This window comes from Theropithecus gelada, chromosome 11 (genome assembly GCF_003255815.1).
Source record: "Theropithecus gelada isolate Dixy chromosome 11, Tgel_1.0, whole genome shotgun sequence".
Taxonomy (NCBI): domain Eukaryota; kingdom Metazoa; phylum Chordata; class Mammalia; order Primates; family Cercopithecidae; genus Theropithecus; species Theropithecus gelada.
This window is the reverse complement of record NC_037679.1, coordinates 116,357,880-116,382,873: the sequence shown is the minus strand read 5'-3', so window position 1 is coordinate 116,382,873 and position 24,994 is coordinate 116,357,880. Positions and strand designations below refer to the sequence as shown.

Here is a 24,994-nt window from a genome sequence, read left to right as displayed (position 1 = left end):
TCGAAAGAGGCAATTTTGCGGGTGGGGGAGGGAGGGGGAGACCTTGATTTCCACCAATCCCCGGGCGTTTGTCTGCGAAGTCCAGGGCGCAGCGGAAGGCTGCGGCGCGCCGCTGAATTAACTGATGAGAGCGAGTTCTTTTCTTCTCCGGGAGGGGTGGAGAGCGAGGGTCCTGGCGGGCGAGGCGGAGGAGCCCGGGGCAGGATAGCGGTCCCGGGCCGCCGTGGAAATTTCCAAGGACTTGGCGCGGCGCAGAGAGCGCGTCTGGGGGGGTTGCCTGACGGCGCAGTAGCGCGGGAGGCGGCGAAGGGCGCAGGAGCATCGCTTGGAAGGGGACAAGGGGACGCCACCGGCCAAATGTCTGGGAGAGAGCCGAGCCTTTTCCCGGACCCTCGCCGAGGGCGACCGTGATGCGGCAGAACCCGCCGGAGCGACTCGCCGCCACCGCTGTCTGCGCTCTCGGAGACTCCAGCGCCCGCCTTCTGCAGGGGAAGCGACCATGGCCATAGATCGTGACTTGCCCCCCAGCCGCTTCTCCTAGAAAGAAATCACTGGAAAAGTTGCATTTAAAAAAATCCTTGCGCTGACCTTTGGGGCCGACGGGGCAGAAGAAGCGTGCGTGCGTTTGCAAGCAAGAGAACGAAAGGTGTGTGTGCATGGGGGGCCGGCGGTGGGAGACCCTCCGCTGCCACTTCGCCTAGCTTTGTGCTGAGGCCCCGGCCCCTGCCCCTGGGACGCCGGGGCTGCGATGAGCCCCTGCGGGCGGGCCCGGCGACAAACGTCCAGAGGGGCCATGGCTGTACTGGCGTGGAAGTTCCCGCGGACCCGGCTGCCCATGGGAGCCAGTGCCCTCTGTGTCGTGGTCCTCTGTTGGCTCTACATCTTTCCCGTCTACCGGCTGCCCAACGAGAAGGAGATCGTGCAGGGTGTGCTGCAACAGGGCACCGCGTGGAGGAGGAACCAGACCGCGGCCAGAGCGTTCAGGTACTCCTGCCCTCGCGGCTCATCCCCTCTAGCGTCCTTTCCTCCCCTAGTGCAGAGGACAGGGTCACCGGCGAGGACCGCCTTGCACCGCCTCGCAGAGGCATCCCTTTCATCCGCTCTTCCGTGTCCTTTCCCTCCATTTGTGCCATTCCCAACCCGGAGACTTTAGTTAGGGTCCCTTTCCCACCCCTGACCCCCAGAGATGTGCAGACACTTGCTTTGCGCAGGTAAAGACTCGACGCATTTCTTCAGAAAGCGGAGTTTTATTTAACAATTTACGGATAAACAGAGGGAAGGAGAACCCAGGATAACTTAGTCTCTTGCACTTAATGAGAATCTATCTCTTGGGCTCTGCAGACATTTGAAGCTGTAGGGAACAAGAAGCAGGTAAAAGGCATCTCCCCGAGGTGAGGTGCACAGTTGGTAACATAAATCCCCAACGTCGGAGTGATGGGCAGTGGACACATGGACGGATCCCGCAGCTTTGCGCAGTGTGCCCACAGCAAATGCATAGTACTGACTGACGTCCTACTAAGAGATTATCGATACTGTGCAATTTTTGTGTTGAAACGTCAAACAACTTTCTAGTATTATTATCTCATCTTATTGACCACAAATTGATTCTTCAGAAGGATGAGTAACTTCCCCCAAGGTCATTACTTTTGACCTGTGGGTGCTGGATTTTTCATCACTTAAAGCTTCAAAGCTCCCAGCTCTTTTTATTGGCTTAGACTGTGGATGCCTCTGGAAGATGGGAGATGTACTTTAAGTAGGCACCTGAAGTCAGAAAACAAACGAAATCCCCAAGCCAGGTTGGAAATCAGAACTCTGAGGATCACTCAGAGGTTGTAGATCCGCTTCCTTTCCGGGAATTTTAGATTGAATGTCTAAAAATAAGTTACGGCAGCAGGGGTTGTGTAGTTAGATTGGAGGGAAGGCAGAGCTGCTTCCCCTTCCTCTCCACCTCCCCGGGCATGTTGAGGGAACATACGGGTGCTTCCACCACTGCGAGGTGCCCCTTTCACCTTTAGTCCCTGGGGCTGAAGATGCTGCCGTTGGCTTCTTCCTGTGATTGTAGTGGTCTGGGTGGTTGGAAATGCTCCCCTCTGCTCTGCAGAGGATCTTTCTAATCAGTGCAGGGGCAGGTGAGTTCTCATGTAAACATTTTTCACTACAGTTATTTACAAATATTCAGGAGCATCTATACATTTTTAAAAACTTTTTAAACATATGGTTTCCTTCTCCTTCTGAGGCCTCCTCCTGGAAAGAGGGTTAAAAAGATAACAGAGCCAATTTGTTTAGAGGAAGGCAACTGCATTCTCCTTGGAAGGCAGGATTTTCCTTCTGTTTTTTTAGAACTCTACCATCATTGAATTGAAAAATAACTCCACTCTTTCTAAAAGTATATAAGGGTTAATTTTTTCTTTCCTTCACAGTATTGATTGTGGGACTCAAAAGCAGGCACAGGCATCACATCCAGCAATTATTTTCCCTAAAGACAGAAAGCACTTTCATTTCAAGTGATCTAAGGAAATGAGTTAAGAACTTCCCATTGGTTTGCAGTGAAAGAGTCTATTTTTTTAATATAGGAGGAGGAATAATGAAGCCCTGTTAGAGGATAGATTTCTTGTTAGAGGACACAATCAAGTGGAAAATGCTTCATATTCTGAGAAACACAGGCTGATAGTTTCTGAGACACATTTGTTCCTTGCTTTCTGTAGCCTGGAGTAATCTTCAGTGTGTTTGGATGTTATTTGATCTGGTCTTTATGTGCAGGGAATTACTTATTAAAATCCATACACTATAAAAACGACCTAAACACATATCCCTCAAAGTTAGTGGCTGTAAAACCATGTAAAAGGCACCATTGCTTATTGAAATAAGTTTGAGCTTCAGAGTAGAATTCTGAATTTGTACACTGAGTATGCTGTGACTAGATAAACAGCAGAGAATCTTTGGCAAGTTACTATATTTTTCGAGTCCTGGCTTTCTTGTTTATCTATATTGCAGAGTTGTTAGAAGGTTTAAATTTTTAATAAAAACTGATGCCAAGTATCTGGTACATTGTGTACCCAGAAAATGGTTGCTTTATAATTGTTATAAATTATAATTTCTGGTATATGTTACAACATAAATAAGGAAATCTGGTCAGCCCATGAGAATTTGGAATGTTTCTCCTGCCAGATTTACAGGTAAACATTATTGGTCCTTACCCCTCTCCCCAACCACGTACACTTATGCTAATGAACAGGGACAAGACATTTTGAAAGGTAGGAGAAGTTTCATAGCTTGAGTTAATTATTTTTTTACATGCGCATTTAATGTTCTTTCACATTTGGATTGTTAGTATATGGCAGTAGTGTTTATTTGTTAAATATTAGACCGGTCAGTCAGAAGCCATGATCATGTTAAGGAGACACAACTTTGACAAACAAGCATCTGTTTTTCTCCAGTCTGAAACATCTTCTGCATAAATACGAATATATGCACACAAATGCACAAGGTGCACTTATATGTAGAGTTTTATGTGAATTTATTCACAAATCATGGAATGGTGTCATATATGTGTAAAAATATATATGTATATACATATGTAAATACAAACATTTGCAATCAGTCAATTGACCAATACTTCATGAGTGACTACTCTGCATCAGATACGTGTTAGGCCTTAGGGGATTGCAGTGAATAGAATGGATAGATTGCCTCCTCTAACAACTTGCCTCCTAGTAGAGGATGACTGACACACAATTAAATAAATACGATGACAACATACGGTTAAATTGTATGAAGAGAAAAGAGAGTGTTTCCCTATGTTTATAAACACCAAAATTTAAGATTTTATTTTGCCCTCTGTGCTTCCATTTACTTTCGTAATTTTCTTCTTCTTCTAGCTCAGTACTTGATATGTACTGAATTCTCGGAGGAGAACCTTGTCAAATTGCATAGGAGATGGCAGGAAGAAAGTAAGAAAGCTGTAAGAGTTTTGAACAGAACAGGAAGTTTTCCTAATGTTTATGTGGTGATAGAAAGATAAAGGAACCAATAGAACTTATTATAGAAACTTTCTTAATTCTTGTTGCTTTTGATTAAGTGATATTGTGGGAAGTGCCAAACCAAAGTAGTGTTTGTTTCTTCCTTCAGACCCTCACCCATTTCATTTGCTCCTCAGAAATGAACCTGAACTCAGAATTTATGTGCACGGCTTTATTCTTGGCACCTGACATGGTAACAATAATAGTAACAATTAAACTAGCAAGTTAGTAGGTGCTTATTATCTGCCTGACACTATGCTAGTATGTATTGTCTCATTTAATCCTCATAAGAATCTTGTATAAATGGATATATCATTATCCACTTTTATGAAAATGAACATGCCCTGGTCTTCAAGGGAGTTGCTATAATCCCATGGAAGAGACAGATAATGTATATAATTAACTAACTGGAAACAGGGCCATCAAAGAGAGGAAACATAGCAGAGTGAAAACGTTATGGATTTGGGAACTGTCAGAACATGGTTGGAATTCTGGCTGTATCCCTTTCCAGTTGTGCAATCATTGGTAAGTCCAACACTCAGAGCTTTAGTTCCTCGATTTGTAAATTGGGGCTTGTAAGAATGTCTTACAAGTTTCCGGTGAAAACTACATGATAGCATATAGACAGCACCTGGAATGATGCTTGCCACCTATCTCTGCTTAATATGTGATTGTTGTAACAGCAGAAACACCAGTGAATGCTGGGGACGTTCCCACAACATGACATTTAATTCTACTGAAGGGAGGGAAATCGGGTTTCAGAGAGGAGGTGGTGTTTGGAGTAAGCCTCCAAGGATGGTAGGGTGGCATCGTGGTAAGAGGTGAGGATAGAAGTATATGCCAGGCAGAGAGAACAGCAAAGATCAAGGCGGAGAGATTTAGAAGTGCCTGGTGTGTTTACTGTATGGAAAGTTATTAAGTCACCCATGGAGACCACCATAGAAGATGGTAAGACGAAGCCAGGAATTTTTGAATGTATTTAAGGTGTGGCTCATTAGAAATGGACAAACATCAAGGATCTAATGGTACTGGCTGCATGTTAGCTATCAGCAGAGATGGCACATCACTGTTACCAGTGGGTTTGGGGAATAGAATAGAGGTTAATACAGTGAAGTGGTTGTTTGGAAAATTCTATCGACTCATTGGGTGGTAACCATTACTCTAAGCAGTCAAGTGCTTTCTTTTTCAAAATTCTGAACAAACGACTACCTTCAGCAGTTCCACCTTTATGTGGCCTCTTTTATTTCCCTATTTTTGAATAGGGATGTTAAAAGCTCAGAAATTTCCATAATTGTCCTGGTGGCAGGAGAAGGGCATTGGGAGTGGAGGGGATGAACGTAAGTGCAGCCATCTGTACGGATAAAATGTAAGTTTGGTGTTTGAAAGTTGGAGATTTATGGAATTCACTTTGAAAAGGTAGTTTAGGAAAAAGAGGGTTTAATAAGTTTTGGTGCTCAAGAAAATAGGCTACAGTTATGTTGCAAATTTACAAATGTGGAAAAAAATCTCATCAGCAATCATCGCAATAGCAAAAATCAATCACTAACATTTATTGGATACATAAGATATACCAGGCCCAGGTCTTAGCACTTATATATGTGTTTTCCCCCAAAGCAACCTTATAAAGTAGGTTTGTGTATGTTCCTGGTTTTACAGATGAGGATATGGAGGTTTAGAGAGATCCATGAACAAAATGATGGAGTTTGATTTCCAACCTGGAGCTATTTAATTCTAAACCTCATGCTTGTTCCCTGCTAATTTTGGATAAATGAAGCAATGCTGTATACATTTCTCTCATGATTTGGCTCTGATTACTTCTCCAATGTCATCTTTCATCAGTTTTTCTTTTTATTCTTTGCTAATATTGGAATAATTACGGTTCCTGAAATAGGCCAGGCTATATTGGGTTTGCTCGAGCCATCTCCTCCACCTGGAATGACTTGACTTTAGGCCACATCTTCCTGCCTTTCACCTGGCCAGTTCCTTCTCATCTATTGACAGTACATTATAGTGCTTAAGAGCAAAGGTTCTGAAGTCAGCTGTGTTCAAATCCTGATTCCATCACTTGCTGTGTTGTTGAGCAAATCAGCCTTCATTGCTCATTTCTCTATCCGTAAAATGAGGCTTCTTAAAGGATTGTTCTAAGAATTAGAATAGATAATGTGTTTAAAATGCTTAGAACTATTTCCAGCATATAATTAATGCTCAGACTTATTAGTTCTCCTCAAGGTGGCTTCCCTTACTCCTTCCTCCCTTCCCAGGCTGTGCTTAGAAGCTTCTCCTCTCTGTTGTCTTTATACCATGCACATATGATTGTAATCCTTTCAATTATTCTAAATACCTACTACTCTGTGTCTACCACTATTACTATAGGATAGGAGATGCTGGGTCTGTAGCTGTGAACTGAACAAAATTTTTACTTTCTTGGAATTTATAGGATAATGATGACAGAAAATAAACAGAGAAATATACAAACGACTGGTAGCGACAGGTGCATTAATCATGATGTATTAAAAATATGAGTGCACTTGCCTGCCTTCCCTGCTAAATTTTAAGTTTCTCACAGACAGGAACTGTGCCTCATTCATAGTTGCATTCCCAGAGCCCAGCATGGTCCCTGGTACACTACATTTTGCTTAGATATTATGTGAATGAATGTTTAGGAAGGTGTGGAACCAGATAGCCACCCAATCGGTCAACAGATATTTAATGAGACCTACTGTGTGTCCAGCATGCTGTTCGGCAGTGTAGCAGATCAGAGGAGTAAGCATCCTTTATATTCTCAAAGAACTCTTACTCTAGAGCAGAGGTTCTTAGTTTCAACCCTCCTGACATTTTAGGCTGCATACTGCTTTGTTGTGGAGTGCTGTCCAGGCACATTGTAGAATGTTTAGCAGCATCCCTGGCGTCTGTCCACTAAATGAGACAACCAACTATGTCTCCAGAGTTGGCAAAATACCCCCTGGGGGGAAAAGTGCCCCTGACTGAGAACCACTGATTTGCAGGAACAAAATCTGCCCAATCGACAGGATTTAAGAAACCTTGAAAGTATGCGTAATTAAGAACTAAAATTGGAAACTACAGTATAAATGCTTTGACTGTTTAGAGAAAGGAGCTGTCTCTGTGGGCTCAAGTTGTTGGAGAAGGCCTCCTGGAAGAGGACTGAATGAACTGTACTTGACAGATACGTCTTGGTTAGGGAAGGGTCAGGAGAGGGGAGGCGTTTTAGGATATTTATATAAGCAACCGTCTCTGTTGAAAGTATATATAAGAGCTATTTAAGATTTTCATGAATGTTCCCCTTAATCCCTGGTGAGAGGGGTCCATGCTCTGTGCGCTATACTTTAAGGGACCACATCCTTCTTTTTCTCTGGTTTCACCCTTTCTCAATGAGGCAGGGTGTTAATGGGACCTTTCTAGACCCTGAAATTTCCTGCCCAAATGACCCCAGTCTACTTCCACAGCCTGCCTGCCTGCGTGGGGCATTTTCCCCAATCTTCTTCCTGAGACTGGCTTGCCCCCTGGTGTGTACAATCCTAGGCCACACATCAGAGAGGGCAAGGGACGGCTAAGGGACAGCTCTTTGAGGGAGACGTTGTGGAAGGAACTTTGATATGGGGCTGTGGAGCCGACATATGCACGTAGTATAGGCTTGCCCTGTGTCCCCAGGTTGCAGGACCAAACTTCCTGCATTTCAGGAGTCTAAATGTGAATCTGGCATTCCAGATTGTTTTGCAAGTTTATTTTTCCAGGGAGAAGAATAGAACATGTTTTATTGGTTTGTTGCTTTGATGATAACTTCTCAATATTAGATACAGTTGTACCTTTGTTCTCTGCCTTGCAAATGGAGGTGGTTGGAGAGTTTTGGTCTGTACTGTATAATCAATACTCAAGTGAAAAATTATAGTGGGTTTTTTGTAACTTGGGAGTCTGTCAGTCTTCATCTGAAGGCAGAGTGTTTTAGGAAACTAGTTGGATCAATTGAATAATTATGTAAGTTAGTATAGAGTGTGGTCAGTTAGTCTTTTGACAAAGTTGTGAGTCATCTTGGAAATAATGATACTACACATCATTAATGCACTCTCTCATGATGGATTTGATAGACTTCTGGTAAAATAATCTATTTTAGCTTCTCATTCTGACCTGGCTCTATCAGGAGCGGTGTGACCTTGGGCAAGTTACTAACCTCTCTGTACCTTTGTTGCATCATCTGAAAGATGAGTATCATGGGCTAATCTACTTCATAGGTTTGTGATGATAATTAAACCAGATAACAAATGTAGAATCCATAGCCATCCTCACCTGGCTGGGTGGGATGACAGGAAGCTTGTTCTCACCTGGAAAATGTCTGGATTTTGGAGTCCCAGAGATCAGGATCTTATCTTGGTTCTGTCATTTATCAACCTTGTGACATTGAAAAATTTACTCGGTCTTGCTGAGCCTTAGCTGCAGGTGGCAATAGTTACCTTGAGAGGATTAGTTGTTGGATAATTGCTAATTATTAGTCCATAATGAGGAGAAAGTCCATGTCTTTGGACACATTCTGTGCCTATTAATTGCACTTCCTGTAAAAGAATATCTGACAATGAAATGTGACCTTGTGACACACCCTCTTTTTTCACAGAATTAGTGCTGAGGGTGCTGTACTGTGGCCTGAAAAATTTTATGGAAGACAGGAGAGCCCAGCAATCAATCAACTGATTTCAATCGTTCATTCAACCACATTTCCTGAATGTCTACCATGTACCAGTTAGGTGCTGGCAATACAGTGATGAATACAAGAATGTGGTCCTGGATTTGATAAAATTTATAATCTAATTAACAGCAGTTCTTCCATATCTGTGGGTTTGTTTTCCGTGGTTTCAGTTGTCCATGGTTAATTTGGTCCAACAACATTAAATGGAAATTCCAGAAATAATTCGTAAGTCTTAAGTTGTGCTCTGTTTTGAGTAGTGTAATGAGATCTCGCTTTGTCCCACTGCATCTTGCTTGGGATGTGAATCTTCCCTTTGGTCAGCGTCTCCACACTGTTGACACTTGCTGCCCATGAGTCATTTAATATCCATCTTGGTTGTGGGATCACCATGCTTGTGTTCAAGGAACACCTATTTTACTTTACCAATGGCCCCAAAATGCAAGAGTGATGATGCAGGTATATTGTTATAATTGTTCTATTTTATTATTGCTATTATTGTTAATCTCTTACTGTGCCTAATTTATACATCAAATTTTATCATAGGCATGTATGTATAGGAAAAATAGGAAAAAACGGTATACAGGGCTTGGTACCATCTGAAGTTTCAGACATCCACTGGGGGTCTTGAAATGTGTCCTCCACAGATAAGAGGAGATTCCTAGGTTCATTCTTTAAATCAGTAAGGAACTGAGTAACGTGGGGTTCCAAGTCTTACAGTTTGACTGTTTTGGATAATGATAATGAGCTTTGAAGGAATCGATTTTTTCCTCTTTCTGTTGAACTGTGTTCTAGCTATGGCATTGCATGAGAAGGAAGCAGCCAAGACCGTAAGAGCTGTGTCACTCTAATTAGGTGCCAAGAGGAAGTGGAAATGAATTCAGAACCACACATTCTCCATTTTTCAGATCTTAAACACAGAAGACACTACCAGAGATTTCCAGGTGACCACAATGAGAAAAGGGACTTTTGTCCCACTGTGTCTTGCCTGGGATGTGAAATCTTTAGTTTGTTTCCATTATTGATAAAATAAACATATATAGTACATGATTTTATGTTCCCCATGTTCATTTAAATAATTCATAGTGTTTATTATTTGTCTGATTTTGGAAAGAATACATATTTACTATAGAAAATTTTTAAATATAATAAAAAGAAGAAAAAGCCTGCTCAAATTCCCTCACTCAGAAGTACTCATTGTAAACAGTCTCTTTTATGTATGTTTGTTTGTATGTGTGTATTTCTAAATTGTATGTATTTTGTATATTTAATTTTACATCCTCTTTTATTCACTCAAAATTATACCTTTAGTATTTTCTCATATAATTAATTTTTAATTTACAAACTTGTGAAAAAATAGCTTTATAATTTTTTATTTTGGAAAAATAATTATTTATTTTCCAAGTATTACCATAAAAATACTTTTAAAAAGATTGTTTATGCTGCTGACAAATTTACATTAGACTTTTTTTCTTTAATGATTTCTTCATATGTATTTGTTGTATAGCTGAGCATAGGAAATTAAAAAGCCTCTTTAAAGATCTGTACTTTCTCAAGGTTGATATTTAAAGGATAAAAGCAACACTATTTTCATTTGTAAAAGTAATTGACATTTAACAAACATCGCTAATATTTTGGTTTATGTTCTTCTGGATCATTCAATGCCAATGTGTGTATAAATGAAACAAAAATATAATGAATTTGACAGTACATTGCAAATATTTTTCTAGTAGTAGTATATGCAATCTACATTATCTCTTCTAATGACTCTAAGATTTTCTATTGTTAGGATAGATACAAATGTATTTAATTAATCTACTGTTATTGGATATTTATGTTGCAATTTCTCACTTTTATGAATAATGATGTGGTGACCATCCTTTTGTGTACATCTTAAACACGTGCTTATAGCTTTCTAGAATTAATGTTTTCACATTTTAATTCGAAGTGCCAATTCTTTTTATTAAATCTTTTTAAAATTTTTGTTCCTTGAGTTTATTCACTTAAAATGAATGCTACTACAAGCATTTCTTCCGTGCCATTAAACATTAGCCCAGACATACATTTCAAAGTTTGCATAATTTTCTGTCATATGAGTATCATTAAATGTATTTAACCAATGATCTTTGTCAGAAATTTAGTTTATTTACTATTTTATGATCATGAATAACACTGTCATTTTATGACTTTAAGTTGACTTAATTCTATGTTGGTTTTGTTCTTTCCTTTTTTTTTTTTTCAACTTTTATTTTACCATGTTCAGGGGTACATGTGCAGGATATGCAGGTTTGTTTCATAGGTAAACATGTGCCATAGTGGTTTACTCCACATATCATCCCATTACCCAGGTATTAAGCCCAGCATTCATTAGCTATTCTTCCTGATGCTCCTCCTTCCCTCACCCCACACCCGACAGGTGTGGTGTTGTTCCTGCCCATGTGTCCATGTGTTCTTATCGATCAGCTCTCACTTATAAGTGAGAACATGCGGTGTTTGGTTTTCTGTTCCTGGGTTAGTTTGCTGAGAATAATGGCTTCCAACTCCATCCATGTCCCTGCAAAGGATATGATCTCATTCCTTTTTATGGCTGCATAGTATTCCATGGTGTATATGTGCCACATTTTCTTTATCCAGTCTATCATTGATGGGCTTTTGGGTTGATTCCATGTCTTTGCTATTGTGAATAGTGCTGCAGTGAACGTATGCATGCATGTATCTTTATAATGGAATGATTTATATTTCTTTGGGTTTATACCCAGTAATGGGATTACTGGGTCAAGTGGTATTTCGGCCTCTAGGTCTTTGAGGAATTGTCACACTGTCTTCCAAAATGGTTAAACTAATTTACACTCCCACCATCAGTAAACACCAATTCTTATATTTGGCATCTTTGGTTGTTCATAGAGAATCTTTGGCTTTGGCTAAGTGCAGATTTGGGGTTTTTCCCTCTTTCAGTGTGCATAGTGATTGCATAAATAGCAGACATACTGTGATTGTTAAATTAAATGATAAAATTTCCCTTAGGTGGATTTGCAATAGGTCAGGCAACAAAAAAAGATCCCCATACAACTGGATATGTACAGTGGCAGGTAAACCCTTCATTCGGGATTGCAGAGACCCAGCTATGAGGAATTTATGTAGCACAGTGGTATATGTGCTTTTATTTTTCATGATTATCCTCTCCATTACAGTACAGTTGATAATTAGCATGGTGTTTTATCTCCATTTAAAAAGCCATAGATTTCTTTCTTCTAGGACTTAAGCAATTAAATAAAACTGTGATTTTAAAAGGAAAATGAACTTTTACTTCATAATAAGGTAGAGATTTCAAGGTAAAAGAAAAGTGTCCTAGATAAAATGGAAATATTATGTTTAACAACTCTAATTTTAAGATTTTCCTATTTACTAAAATAAAACATCCTCAGCATGAATCTGGAGCAGATCGTACCCACCTGGTGAAGGGTGGAGGTGTCGTAAAAAGGCACAAAAATTTCATGATAATATTTTGTTGGGTCAATATTTTGGAGGTCAGGTGTTGGTGACTGCGACGACATTGCCAGATATCATCTGTATTGTTTCCTTCTGCTCCCTTGCACCTGTGTGAAATGGCTCTACATACCGTTGCTTTGGTGCTTTGGGGCTAGAAATGAAGTCTTGTTGATATTTGTCTGTCTCAAGTCCCTGGTCACAGCCTTACTAAATGTCTAATGAGTATTGGATGAATAAAAACATCAGATTGTCTGAAAGACTGGTAGACAGCTGTCTGAATACCTTTTAGGGGCAGTTTCATTTATTGTCTATTATTAAGACTCTAGGCTCTAAATAGTCACTACTAATTCATTTATTCACTTCTTCATTCCTTTATTCAACAAATACGTATTCGATGCCTTCTATGTGCCATGCACAGTGCTAGGTACTGAGAACAGAGTGATAAACCAAGAGGATGCGGGCCTTCCCCCATACAGCAAACAAGCACGCGGCACACATTGGGAAAGAAGCAGCAACATTCTCCAGTCTCTCCACTTCTTTATATGGAAGGAAAAACAAACACAGGTTTGCCTTAACTTTTCAGAACTTAGCTGTGTCTGTCTGTGTTTGATTCAGTCCAGAAAGGGCCCAAATCGCCACTCTGGTCCATTCAGTGTGGTGCCTGAATCATGACTGCGATGCCAGAGGTTTCCATCTAGTTCAGTGGTATGATATCTTTGGACTCTTGCTAACCTATGCAACATGTGAAATGCTGGAGAGGAAAGGCACTTTAAAACCTTGCTGAAAGATACATGAGCTCATGGGGGAACACAAAGCTCAATTACTGGTAGATTCAAAGAGACAGAGGCAGGCTGGCTTGGATGGGCATTGCTCACTTTGTAAGCAGCTGTTCTCAACTCAACCTGCCACCCTGCAATAGCCAAGAAGAGGAAGTGGAGGGGCCGGCAGAAAGGCTCTCTGGTGAGCTGAGTCGGTAGGCAGTGAGCTGAGTCTCAATTTGGGGTAAAAACACAGTCGCTTTATTGTTTCCTAATAACTGCTCCAACTATGGCATGTCAAATCTACCCCCTGACCCCCACGCCACACCCCAATTAGATGGCTCTAATGGGTCTCTGAACAACTTGGCCAGGTTTTACTGATTTTTTATCCACTTTGATTCTTGGGACAGTCTCACTCTGGTATTTAGCTCAGTTTTGTTTATTTTAAAGCACAATGAATATTCTGGCGTCTACCACCTCCGCCTGCTCAGGCTCTAGAACCTCTAGGTGCTTACGGTGGAAGGCAAGAAGAGCATTCTCTGAGGTGGCGCCCACTCCACCCTCCTCTAGGGGCTGCTGCTTCAATTTGGGCAGGGAGGAGGGGAATATTCATAGTCCCTTTCTCTGTGGGGGGTGGCTGCTTCCATGTGAACCCTGCCTGGCTGCCCAGTCTTCTAATGGCAAAGTGTTCTGGTTCTTTCCCCTGGCGGGCAGCCTTCTTAGGTGTGGTCCTGATAAACACTCCATCCACAGGGAGATCCCCTGTCCTTGCCAGGCCAAAGGGCTCTTTCTTGCCCACCCCTCTCAGCCTCACCATCTGGCTTTCCATTTCCCTTTCCACTTTCTCCATGGCTCAGGGACAGCCCTAGAAAAGATCCAGAAGTGCAGTGTCTGGTGTGCCTGGTGTCTGGTTGGTTCTGCTGACTTACTTCCTTCTTGCCTGCCTGCCTTCCTTCCTTCCTTCCTTCCCTCCCTCCCTCCCTCCCTCCCTCTCTCTCTCTCTTTCTCTTTCTTTCTTTCTTTCTTTCTTTCTTTCTTTCTTTCTTTCTTTCTTTCTTTCTTTCTTTCTTTCTTTCTTTCTTTCTTTCTTTCTTTTCTTTCTCTTTCTCTCTGTCTTCTTTTCTTTTCTTTTCTTTCTTTTCGGGTCTTTCTTTGCACCCAGGCTGGAGTGCAGTGGTGCAATCATAGCTCACTGCAGCCCTGCAGGGCTCAAGCAATCCTCCTGCCTCAGCCTCCCAAGTACCTGGGACTGTAGGCCCGGCAAATTTTTAATTTTTATCTTTGTAGAGAAGGGATCTCCCTATGTTGCCCGGGCTGATCTCGAATTCCTGGGTTCAAGCTATCCTCCGGCCTCAGCCTCACAAAGTGCTGGGATTACAGGCATGAGCCACTGCACTCGGCCCCGCTTCTTTACAGGTGATTTGCCAACACAGAAGAGGGCTAGAGGAAACTCTATCCTCTGTGTTGGAAAGCCCTTGTCTCCCCTCTCCGTGGGGGTGGAAAGGCTGTGGCCTCATCGCAAAAGTATGCTCCCAAGGCAGCTCCTTCCCCAGTATAAATCAGCAGGGTCGTACCAGGACTGGTCCTCTTAGAAAACCTGTGGAGTGGTAAACATAAAAGATGGGGTACTTAGCCTATTTTGGCCTCAAGGTGGGGCCTTGACTGTCATTCCCAGATAACAGGGAAAAATCCTCACACTTTGTTATACTTATCCTCTGGATAAGTCTTTGAACCTTCGTGAAGCTAAGTTATTGTACACTGACTAAGTTCCTTTTCTTTCTTTAAATAGATGCATTATAGATGTACATAGCTTTGGGGTACATTTGGTAATTTAATACATTCATATAATTTGTAAAGATCCAATCTGTTGTATACTGTTTCTTAAAGGATCTCTGAAAGGTCTCTGTGGTACGGAAATGCTCAACTGAGTCCATTCTGTTTCATCTTGAGCAAGAAATCAAGGTTTCCCATTACAAATGAGATGCCCAAGCCCCTCACCTCCTCTTTAGGGGGTTTACCATGAATGTCTTGAACTGTCTCTTCACCATTTAGAATCACTCTTGACTACCTTTTTAAAAATTTCCTTTTCTTCTTGCTTAGGAAGCTCATGGTCAGATCAACACACCTGACTAAGCTAGGAGTCTTCCAAATGGGGAATGATGAATGATGCCTCTTTGGCCAGGTAGCCCCCAACCTTGATTCTCTTGGGGCCTCCCTCTTCTTCAGGGGAGGGAAGAATCCCCATTCTCAACAGGTTCTTCTTGCTCCCAATTTTGCCCCAAACGCCAAGGTGAGGGGCAATTATAGTGGTGGTGCTGGACTGCCAATCAGACTCTTCCTCCAGCCCTGTTGATGGACATATGTCCAGGGGCTCTCCCAACTCATGCAGGATACTCAGCAGCTGTGTCTCCAGCCTTGGACTTCAACCATAATTCCAGCGTAAAATCCCACTGAGCATTCTGTTACAAAAGGAAAGAACCAATAAAGAAGCCAGAAGATTGCTCCTTGTGTATCAGATGTCAAGGTTTATAACTTATAAGTAGTCCAAAAAATTCTCTTTGGACTTTTAAAATAGAGATGCAATATGGAAAATTAAGTTCAGACTTAATGAACATTTATTGAATACCAACTGTATGCAAGCACTGTGCTAGATGCTTTAATGCAGATTTTATCAGTCAATTTAACCCTAGATCAGCTCCATTTCTTAGAGAATAATGATGATATTTTCAGTAATAGAATTCCTATTTATTTATTTTGTGTCTGCCATATGCCAGGCACTATTTTCAGCACCCTACACAGTGTTATCATTTAACACTTGCAAATGCAAAATGAAGACGATATTATTATACTTATTTTACAAAGAAACAGGCTGTGAACAATGATTTACCTAAGGGCAGTTAGACAGTCAGTGGTACGCAGAGCTAGCATTTAATGAATACTTACTATGCGTCAACTCCTCTTTTAAGGATGTTTGTGGTTGTTAAGATCATCCTTTTCTTGATGGAGAAACTGAGCCACAAAGAGCTGAAGGACCTTGGTTAGGGCTACACAGTTAGAAAATGGTCTGTCTGGCTCCAGGACTTGCAAACTTCCTTACTGTGCTGAACCTTTGCAGTAAGATCCACATTCACATTCAGGGGTTCAAGTCAAAGCCTGATAGCTCCTTATATTGCAGTGTCTTCCCGCAAGGGAATGAATCGCAAATGATAAAACTTCATTCCATATACCTGAATTAACACTTCATTCTATTTTGCTATTGTTAGAATCAAAGGCTGTTTATATCACCCATTCCTCAAGAGCCCTACAAATAAAGCAGTGAGGAAGGAGGATGTCTCTTTTTTTCCTCTCTCTGCCTGACATCTCTGATTCATCCCAGTGGCTTAGCTTGGGAAGGAGGTGGGGAAAAGAGGGGGAAGGAGGATGTGTGTTTTTTCCCCCTTTCTGCCTAACATCTCTGATTCATCCTAGTGGCTTAGCTTTAGGATTGTTTGCTCTCTTAACTATCTAGCTCTCACAGCCCACTTGCTTAATTCCCCCTTTTATCTGTAAGGTGGAAGCCTAGAAAAGATGCCAGCCATACTACCGTCAGGGAAACTATGGCCTGTACAACTGAGAAACAGGAGAGGAGCAATGAATCTTGTGGAGACTTATTCTGCGCACCCAAAAAGGGCAATGATTCTTTCATTTCTCTCCATTGCTCAAATCTCCATGGACTTTCCTTTTGGCTACATTCACTGTCTCTGAAGTGGAATCTATGTGATAATGTTTTGAGTTATTCAGAAAGAGAATCCAATGTGTATTTTTTAATTAAAATAATGTACTTGTATTATGCGAGTGTATTAATCAAACATTAAAGTCTCATCAGGCTTATTTCCTAGAGATAAACAATGTGAATATTTTGATGTCTGTTCTTCCAGATATTTTCCTATTTAGAGTATAATTCATTATTTAAACTGGGATACCTGAGATAAAATGCTATAATTATGCCAGGACAACAGGCACAAACTAAGACTATTTTCAACAAACTGAGGTATATAATCTCCTTAGTGTGCATGAATTTTTACAGCTATATCTACAGAAATATCTAGATACACTCAACATGTGTTATATGTGGTGATGCACAACCTCTAAGATGGCTCCCAGTGATCTCCTGGTATTCATGCCCTTGTGTCACCCTCTGCTTCCGAGTGGAGGCTGCGTTTAGTGACTCACTACTGGAATAGAATAGGATACTATGGAAGAGATGGCATGGCACTTCAGAGATTAGGTTATGAAAAGACCATGGCTTCCATGTTGAGTGCCCTCGTTCTCTCCCTATTGGATCACTCGCTCTGGGGGAAGCCAGCTGCCATGCTATGAGGCCACTCAGGCAGTCTGTGGAGAGACCCTTGTGCCAAAAAACTGTGGTTCTGGTTGATAGCTAGTGAGGAACTGAGGCCACCGACAACCACATAAGTGAACTAGGAAGCAGGTCCTTTAGCTTCTGATGACTGCAACCCCAGCAGACAGCTTGACTGCAACTTCATGAGAGACCTTGAGCTAGAGCCCTCCAGCTGAGATACTCCTGGCCGTCACAAACTATGTGAGAAAGTAAGTCTTGGCTGTTTTAAGCTGCTACGTTTGTGGTAATTTGTTATATCATAACAGATAACTCATCCACATTTATTAAATAAAAAATCAAATCACATAATAAATTGTTTTTAACAATATCCTCCTTTCCACCCACAACGTCTATCAGTAGATACCTCACTTAGTATGTGTAGTACAAAGCAATACTATTTTTTTTTTAAATAGATAAAATGTAAAATTATTTTAGGGTTGACCGTAATGTTTCTCCTTTCCTTTTCTTTAAATTAAAAAAATGCCTTAAAAATCCTTGGAAATATGTTTTGTGCTCCTGCAATTATCGCCACAGGGTAGCTTCTTAAAGGAAAGATTTCCGGGTCATGAGACAGCACATTTAAGATTTCCGGGTCATGAGACAGCACATTTAGATTTACACTGATATTTATGAATTATGTTCCAATTGAAGTCATCTGTTTTGTGGCCAAGAGTGTCTGAGAAAGCCTGTTTGTTTTTCCAATACTGAATGTTATCAACTTTAAATAATTTTGCCAGTATATAGGTGAAAAAGTATAATTGTATTGATGAGTGAGACTGAGCTCTCTTTTACCTATGCATTATTATCTCTGTGGATTTTGTCTTCTGTGAGGGGCACATTCATGTCTCTTGGACACTTTCTTCTTGGGTGGTTCATCTTTTCTTTTTTGATACTAAGTGTTCCTTATTTCTTAAGGGACTGTAGCAGACGTTTTTGTCACATCTGTTGCAAATATTTTTCTCAGTTTGTCTTATGACTGCTTACGTTCATGTTTGAATTTTTTTCCCATAACGACTTTAAAAATTATCAGGCAATCAACCTCATCAGTTTTTTCTTTTATAGCTTTTGAGCCTTCATGTCATGAATCGTGCAGCCCAAAACATTTTCATCTGGTATTTTTATGATTTAACTTTTTGCATCTAAATTTGAGATCTATCTGTGATTTGTTTTAGTATAGTGAGGTAGAGATCCAGCTTTTTCCACCAGATGTTCTAGCATCATTACTGAAACAAAAACAAAAACAAAAATTCACCTCTCCCCACTAATTTGTAATGCCAAGTTCATCCATTCTAGATAATCCGATATGTGTGGGTCTATTTCAGAAGTCCCACTTTTCTTCCATAGTTGTGTCTCACTTGTTCTTTTCTAAAGTCATACCATAGCTTTATAGTACATTTTAATATATGCTGGGCCAATCACTGTTTCTTTGTCAGAATTTTCTTTGCTATTGTGTCATATTTTTCTCTCAGATACAATTAAGATTGTTTTACAAGTTCAAATGATTCCTGTTGAGATTTTTTATTTGAATTTCACTCATTTATAAATGATTATTAAGAACTGAAACTTCTCGTTTACGAATATTTACTTGTATATTTAATTCTTATTTTATTTTCCTAAACAGAGTATTTAGTTTTTTTAAAATTCTATCTTTTTAAAATATTTAATTTAATTTTATTTTAAGTTCTGGGCTACATGTGCAGGATATGCCGGTTTGTTACATAGGTAAATGTGTGCCATAGTGGTTTGCTGTACCTATAAACCCATCACCTAGGTTTGAAGCCCCACAGGCATTAGCTATTTATCCTGGTGGACTTTTGACTCCAAAAACAATTTTTTCACCACACAGCATTGCCTCTCTGTGAGGGTTTTTTGTTGTTGTTGTTTTTGTTTTTGTTTTTTTTTACATTAAGGGGTTTGTGAATGTATTTATTTGCTTGCCCTAACTACTCTTATCTCTTCTGGATTGTTCAGAGGTGTTTAGTTCCCTCCTTACTCCAAGGTTTGCTGCTGCATATTCTCCTCTCCTCTTGCCCTTCAGTATAGGCCCTTGGTTTGAAAGGAAACACAGCTCACTGTGAGATGCTTAAATCAAAAGAATCCGGTTTCTGGAAATGTCATTATTTTAGGAGGGAGCACGGGAGGTAGAGAAGGAAAATAGTTCAGATTCTTGTGGGGAAATGGAAAGCAAGAGGCAAAATAGATGTTCTGTTCAGAAAGGAAGTTTCTCTAGGTTTTAAAAATCAGTATGTGTTAATTTTGCTATATTTTCTCTAGCAGTGGGATTATTGCATGAATCTTACTGGTAGAAAGAATGGTTGCTCTAAACCAAGTCCTCTGTCAGTAAAGCACAGGTCTGTGATGGGTGGTTGGGATGGGGATGAATAAGGAGTAGGAAAAATGACGGAAATAGACGCTTCTTATTTGCAAGTGATAGAATTTACAACTCTGTTTAGCACTTTTTTTTTTTTAAATTCAACGAGTCATTATTGAGTTTCCACTATGAGGACAGCTTCAAGGGAGAATATAAAGAAAGCATAAGGCATAGTCTCTGATCTCCAGGTAATTGTAACTAGTGGATCAGACAATTAAATGCTGGTACTCGGTAGCAGAGAGGAGTGCTGAACTTAATCTTGAGGGTGAGTGGGATTTGAATTGGCAGAGAAACAGTCATGCATATTCTGAGCCTGAGAAAAATTTGAGAAATGGTTTTTGGTTGAGAGTTAGCTGAATGGTTGGTTTGAGCAGCATTATGTGAGTGGGAGAAATGAAAGAAAACCTTGGGCAGTTAGGATGAGCTTCACTTGGAGTTTGAGAGCTATTGTCAGCTCTGGAGTATGCAAGTAACATGGTAACTGTAATTAGGAGCATGAATCTGGGAGAGGCAGGCCTGGAGCCAGGGATGTGAGTTAAGAAACAGTCATGCCAAGAGCCCAGTCTAGAGTGCAAACAATGGGAATGGCATAGAATGGGCAGATCTAACAGACACAACAGAAAATCCTCCAGAATAAGGAAATGATTTTGTGAAGTTCATGGAAGAGAAGGAAGATACACAATTCAAAACCGGACAGGTTTGACACTACCTGGGTACTCTTGCTCTATATCATGGAATCTGGACTGGAATTGAGTTTTCTTCTGCTAATTGAGCCAGTTACTGCATTTTTTTCTTTAAATTTTTCTTTAAATTGTTAAATAGCATTCTTGATGTGTTCCCATAGGTTTTACAGTTACGCTGAATTGTCTTCAGGTGATCCTCCCAGTAGATGCTCTGGTGACTGAAAAGTTAAAGCTATCACTATGATGGCATAAATTGAGCAGGAGGTTAAACACTGTGTTAAGAGGCTTACCGGCTGGCCTTCTCTCTGGGTTAACATATTTTGGCCTTGTGGGATAATCATGTTTGAGAGTTCTTTGATGGCTAAAGATGTGCCATGAAGGGTAGTACTAGTGAGCATGGAGGAAGGAGGGGGAGAGTGCAGGGTTTCATGTAGCCATGTTGTCATTTTCTCTGTCCTGTCCCATTTTGCAGCAGCTCTTTGTACACGTGGTGGGACTAAGCTAGCAGGAGTCTGGATGGATGGGGGAAACAGCCTCCTGACATCCTTATTTGCCTCCTTTATCCCTCCTCAGACAAACCAACTCATGGCTTTAAGGACCACAAAACGCTTATTCCAAATGCACCCCTTACCCTACAACAAACCCAAACATAGACACACACATACGTGGAACAAATGCAACCAAAATATTTTTTAAAGAGATAGACATTTTAAAGAATGAAAATTTCTAAATTTGCATTATGAGCAAATACCAGGGCATAAGTTGAGCATATCTGCTAGTGTCAGGTATCTGGCCACTGATTGGTCAGTCCATATGGCCTGGGGCACCTTCCTGCTGGCAACACATGCTCTTGGCTCCATAGACATTCTTGGCACATTCCAGATACAGCAGTACCTATGTGAAAGTTAAAATCATTAGCGTAAAAATTGGTAAATTGGCTTTATGCATAAATTCATCAATATGAGTGCAATTAAATGTACATTCCAGTGATTCCTTTTCGATGATGAACATTGAGGGTATCCAGCTTAGTTGTCTAGATTCACTGAAATAGGTGACATTTGTGGACAAATGTTTACCCAGGCCCTTTGGCATAGGCTAGAATCCTCTTGCTTCTCATTTTCAGTGTATTTGGCCATTATCCCATTTTCTATGCCTCATGGTTTCTGTGTGGAAGTAACTCCTCCAACATTTGTTATGTTCCTTTCCTATTTTCTTCATTGGCAAAACTCAAGTGTGTTTATTTGGTAGCTTGACGGCGCTGAGCTTTCTTGCCCTTTTATCTTATCTATTTTTACTATTGTTGAAAAAAATGAACTTAAATAATACTACTGCTGCTAATGCCTAACTGGTTGAGAAATGTGACAGTTTCCATGCAAAGGGGTTTATATGTATGAGCTTTATTAGTTCTCTCTTCTAATGTATGAGGGAAGTACTATTTAATTTCTACTGTCCAGTTGAGAAAACTAAGGCTTAGAGAGGCTATGGAACATACTCAAGGTCTCATATGTAGTAGGAGATAGGGCCAGAATTCAGATTCGGTATGGCCTGCCTCCATGAGCTCAGACTCTACCAGCGCCTTTATAGATGATTCATATTTAAATAGTAAATTATACAGATATGTCTCAAATTTAAAAGTTATTCCAAAATTATAGCATAAAATATCAATGTAAATTCTCATCTCTGTATACCAAAGGGTTAGACCAGTAATTCACAAGAAATGAATGTTTTTTGCTAAGCTAACTAAAAGTTCTGATTAAAACTTTTAGAGGGCTTCAGCATTGAAAAGCATATGGTATACTCAGTTTAGTAAAGTTTTGCTTGTGTCCATCAGGACCACTTTAATGCCTTTAGGAATTTATATACCAAATTCTTTTTACAATTTTTTGTTTTCCATTTCCGTGATGCCCCTATTTGGTTGGCACACCAAATACAAACAGTCTGCTTTTGGTTAATCCAGCAATGACTAAAGTAATTTATATTTACCAACAAGAGCAATAGCAATTGAAAATCGTAGCCAAGTCCCCATAACACTAATGATGCACTGATAAAACATGTCTTTTCCGACAATTGTGGGAATTTCCAAACCGTGCATGTGTCTGTGCACAAAGGAAGCATTGTTCTATTGCCAGCTGCTGCTCGGCAGCCAGGCTTCTTTGGAGAATGTTGAATGAGAATCCTTGGTAAACTCTCACATGTGGCAATTCCAGTGTTTGAATACTGAATTTTAATAACTCTTAAAATTAACTTAGTAGATTGTTAATAGGTAGTCCTCCATCACAGATAAAAATCCAAGTCTGGGGAAAGATGTGCCATTCATTTATTAGAACCCAAGAAGTGTCTTTTGGTTTTCTTCACTTCATGTCCTATTCTAGGACCCTGGTAGGCAGTATCCCGGCCAAAGGTGATCCAGGAGAAAGAGCTAGGAGGGGAGATTTTAACAGCTGGTTAGTTTATACATTTATTTAGCAGAGAGGGAGGGTCTTATTGATGTTAACTTTCCACCTTTAGGGCAACACACTAGAATTTATGGGGAACATCATCAGCTCATCTCAATTGTGGTTTATGCACCCACGAAGCTTGGTAGGTTGGGTGCTTATCAGCATCAACAGTTTAGAAAGGAGTACCAGAGAAAAAGAGTGGGGGACTTGCCCAGCATTGTACTGACTAATTCCTCAATTTTGACAGTCACCCTTATCTTTTGTGACTATGGGATGAAGCCTAAATTTCCTAGCCAGCCATTTAAAGTCCTTTGTAATGGAGGTCCTGCCTACTCTATGCATTTTTTTTTTTTTTTTTTTTTTTTTTTTTTTGAGACGGAGTCTCGCTCTGTCTTCCCGGGCTGGAGTTGCAGTGGCCGGATCTCAGCTCACTGCAAGCTCCGCCTCCCGGGTTCACGCCATTCTCCTGCCTCAGCCTCCCGAGTAGCTGGGACTACAGGCGCCGCCACCTCGCCCGGCTAGTTTTTTTGTATTTTTTAGTAGAGACGGGGTTTCACCATGTTCACCAGGATGCTCTCGATCTCCTGACCTCGTGATCCACCCGTCTCGGCCTCCCAAAGTGCTGGGATTACAGGCTTGAGCCACCGCGCCCGGCCATCTCTTACATAAACTATTATTGTTTATTTGCTTGCTGTGTGTACTCTGCTGATTGATCATGCCAAGTACTGGTGGTTCTGTTGATGCATCATGCACAGAGTTTCCCAAATTATGATTTAATGGGCTAGAGAATTGCCAAATAAATAAAAACATGAATAGTGTTGATGATTTCGTATTACAGCAAGTAAGGACATTGTAAAATACCACCATTTCACTAAAGCCTTTCTATGTTGACATTTTAAAAAGGAGAAAGGACATCATCTCAGAATAAAGATCACTAATTAAAATAAACTATGAAAACCTCACACATTGCCTGTATTTTCCTCATTTTACCAGAGACATTTGAAGAAATAGTTGTGGACTGGCGCTGGCCTGTGATGTTTGGGAATGATGTTGCTTAGCCTTTTGCCTGTCTGAATAAATCCTCCTAGTCCTTCGATTCTCAGTTTACACCTTGACCTTAGAAATTCTTCTATCCCCCTCCACCTGCTGCCTTGCACCCCACCCACCCTTCCAATTATCTCTCTTGGTGGCAGTCTGTGCGTCCTCTTCCAAGTACTGATAAGATGTGCTGGGGTAATTTGCTGCTGTCTCTTGCCACAAGACCATGAGATTCTTGTGGGCAGAAACTGCATCTTATTCACCTTCATTCCCAAAGTTTAGCACATAGTCTTTGACACACACTCAGTGCATAATAAGTAGTAGGTGAATGAATGAATGAGTGATTGCCTGGATGCCCTGCTTGTTCTTTGTGTTTTGCACGTCTTCTGTGACCTGCAGTTTTGAGCACATGGGATTTATTCAAACAAACACTAATATTCATTAAATTGAATTAATTTATGGGTTTTGACCTCATCAGTTCTTCTATTTTGCTTTGCTGAAGAAAACTAATTATGTTCTCCATTATCAGAGTGTCTGGGAACAGTCTGCAGCTGCTGTCTGAAACACAGGGGCTATAATGCGTCTCTCAGCTCTTCTGGCCAGCTTGTGTTTTTCTTTAGTCAATTCATTTTGGGTTGCCATGTTGATTATCATATTTTTATTTATTTTTATAGGAAAAGGAATGTACGACATTGTAAGACACGCTATCTAGTGAGTGTAGAGAAAAGTCGGCATTTTTTGTAGACTGATTTTTCTAAATCCACCAAGGCGTATATGCTTTGCTTTTATGTTGTTATTGTTTCTTTTTTAAAAAACACACTTGTATTTGCCTTAAACATTTTTTGAAATCAAAACAACATATCCAGAAAGCATAGATGCAGCTTCTCTTAAGATTCAGTGGTGATCTGAGCTGTCTCATTTGGGGACATATGGTCTCTAGGCAATCGAGTTACTGGGTTGAGCATTTTCCCAGCTCACAAGATGACTGTGACGAGTTATTGCACTGACTCTTGCTCAGTCACGGGGGAGACCTGCCCCTTTGTCTTTCTCACAGACAAGCCCCTTATAGATGCAAGGTTGTGCAGCCACTAGAGACCTGGGCTTCAGCTGGGCTTGGATCTGTG

The 24,994-nt window shown here is 40.6% G+C and overlaps 1 protein-coding gene across 2 annotated transcripts in view; it reads left to right on the top strand.

The window, feature by feature from the left end:
• The first annotated feature begins 266 nt into the window (after window positions 1-266).
• The window catches only part of ST8SIA1 (ST8 alpha-N-acetyl-neuraminide alpha-2,8-sialyltransferase 1), a 143,732-nt gene continuing 119,004 nt past the window's right edge, over window positions 267-24,994 (top strand). Inside the window, exon 1 of one of the 2 annotated variants that reach the window (XM_025403847.1) lies at window positions 267-984. In XM_025403847.1, coding sequence (XP_025259632.1) covers window positions 749-984 — 236 coding nt within the window. In that variant the 5' untranslated portion in view covers window positions 267-748. The remainder of the gene's footprint in view (window positions 985-24,994) is intronic. The other variant, XM_025403848.1, reaches the window with a different exon arrangement.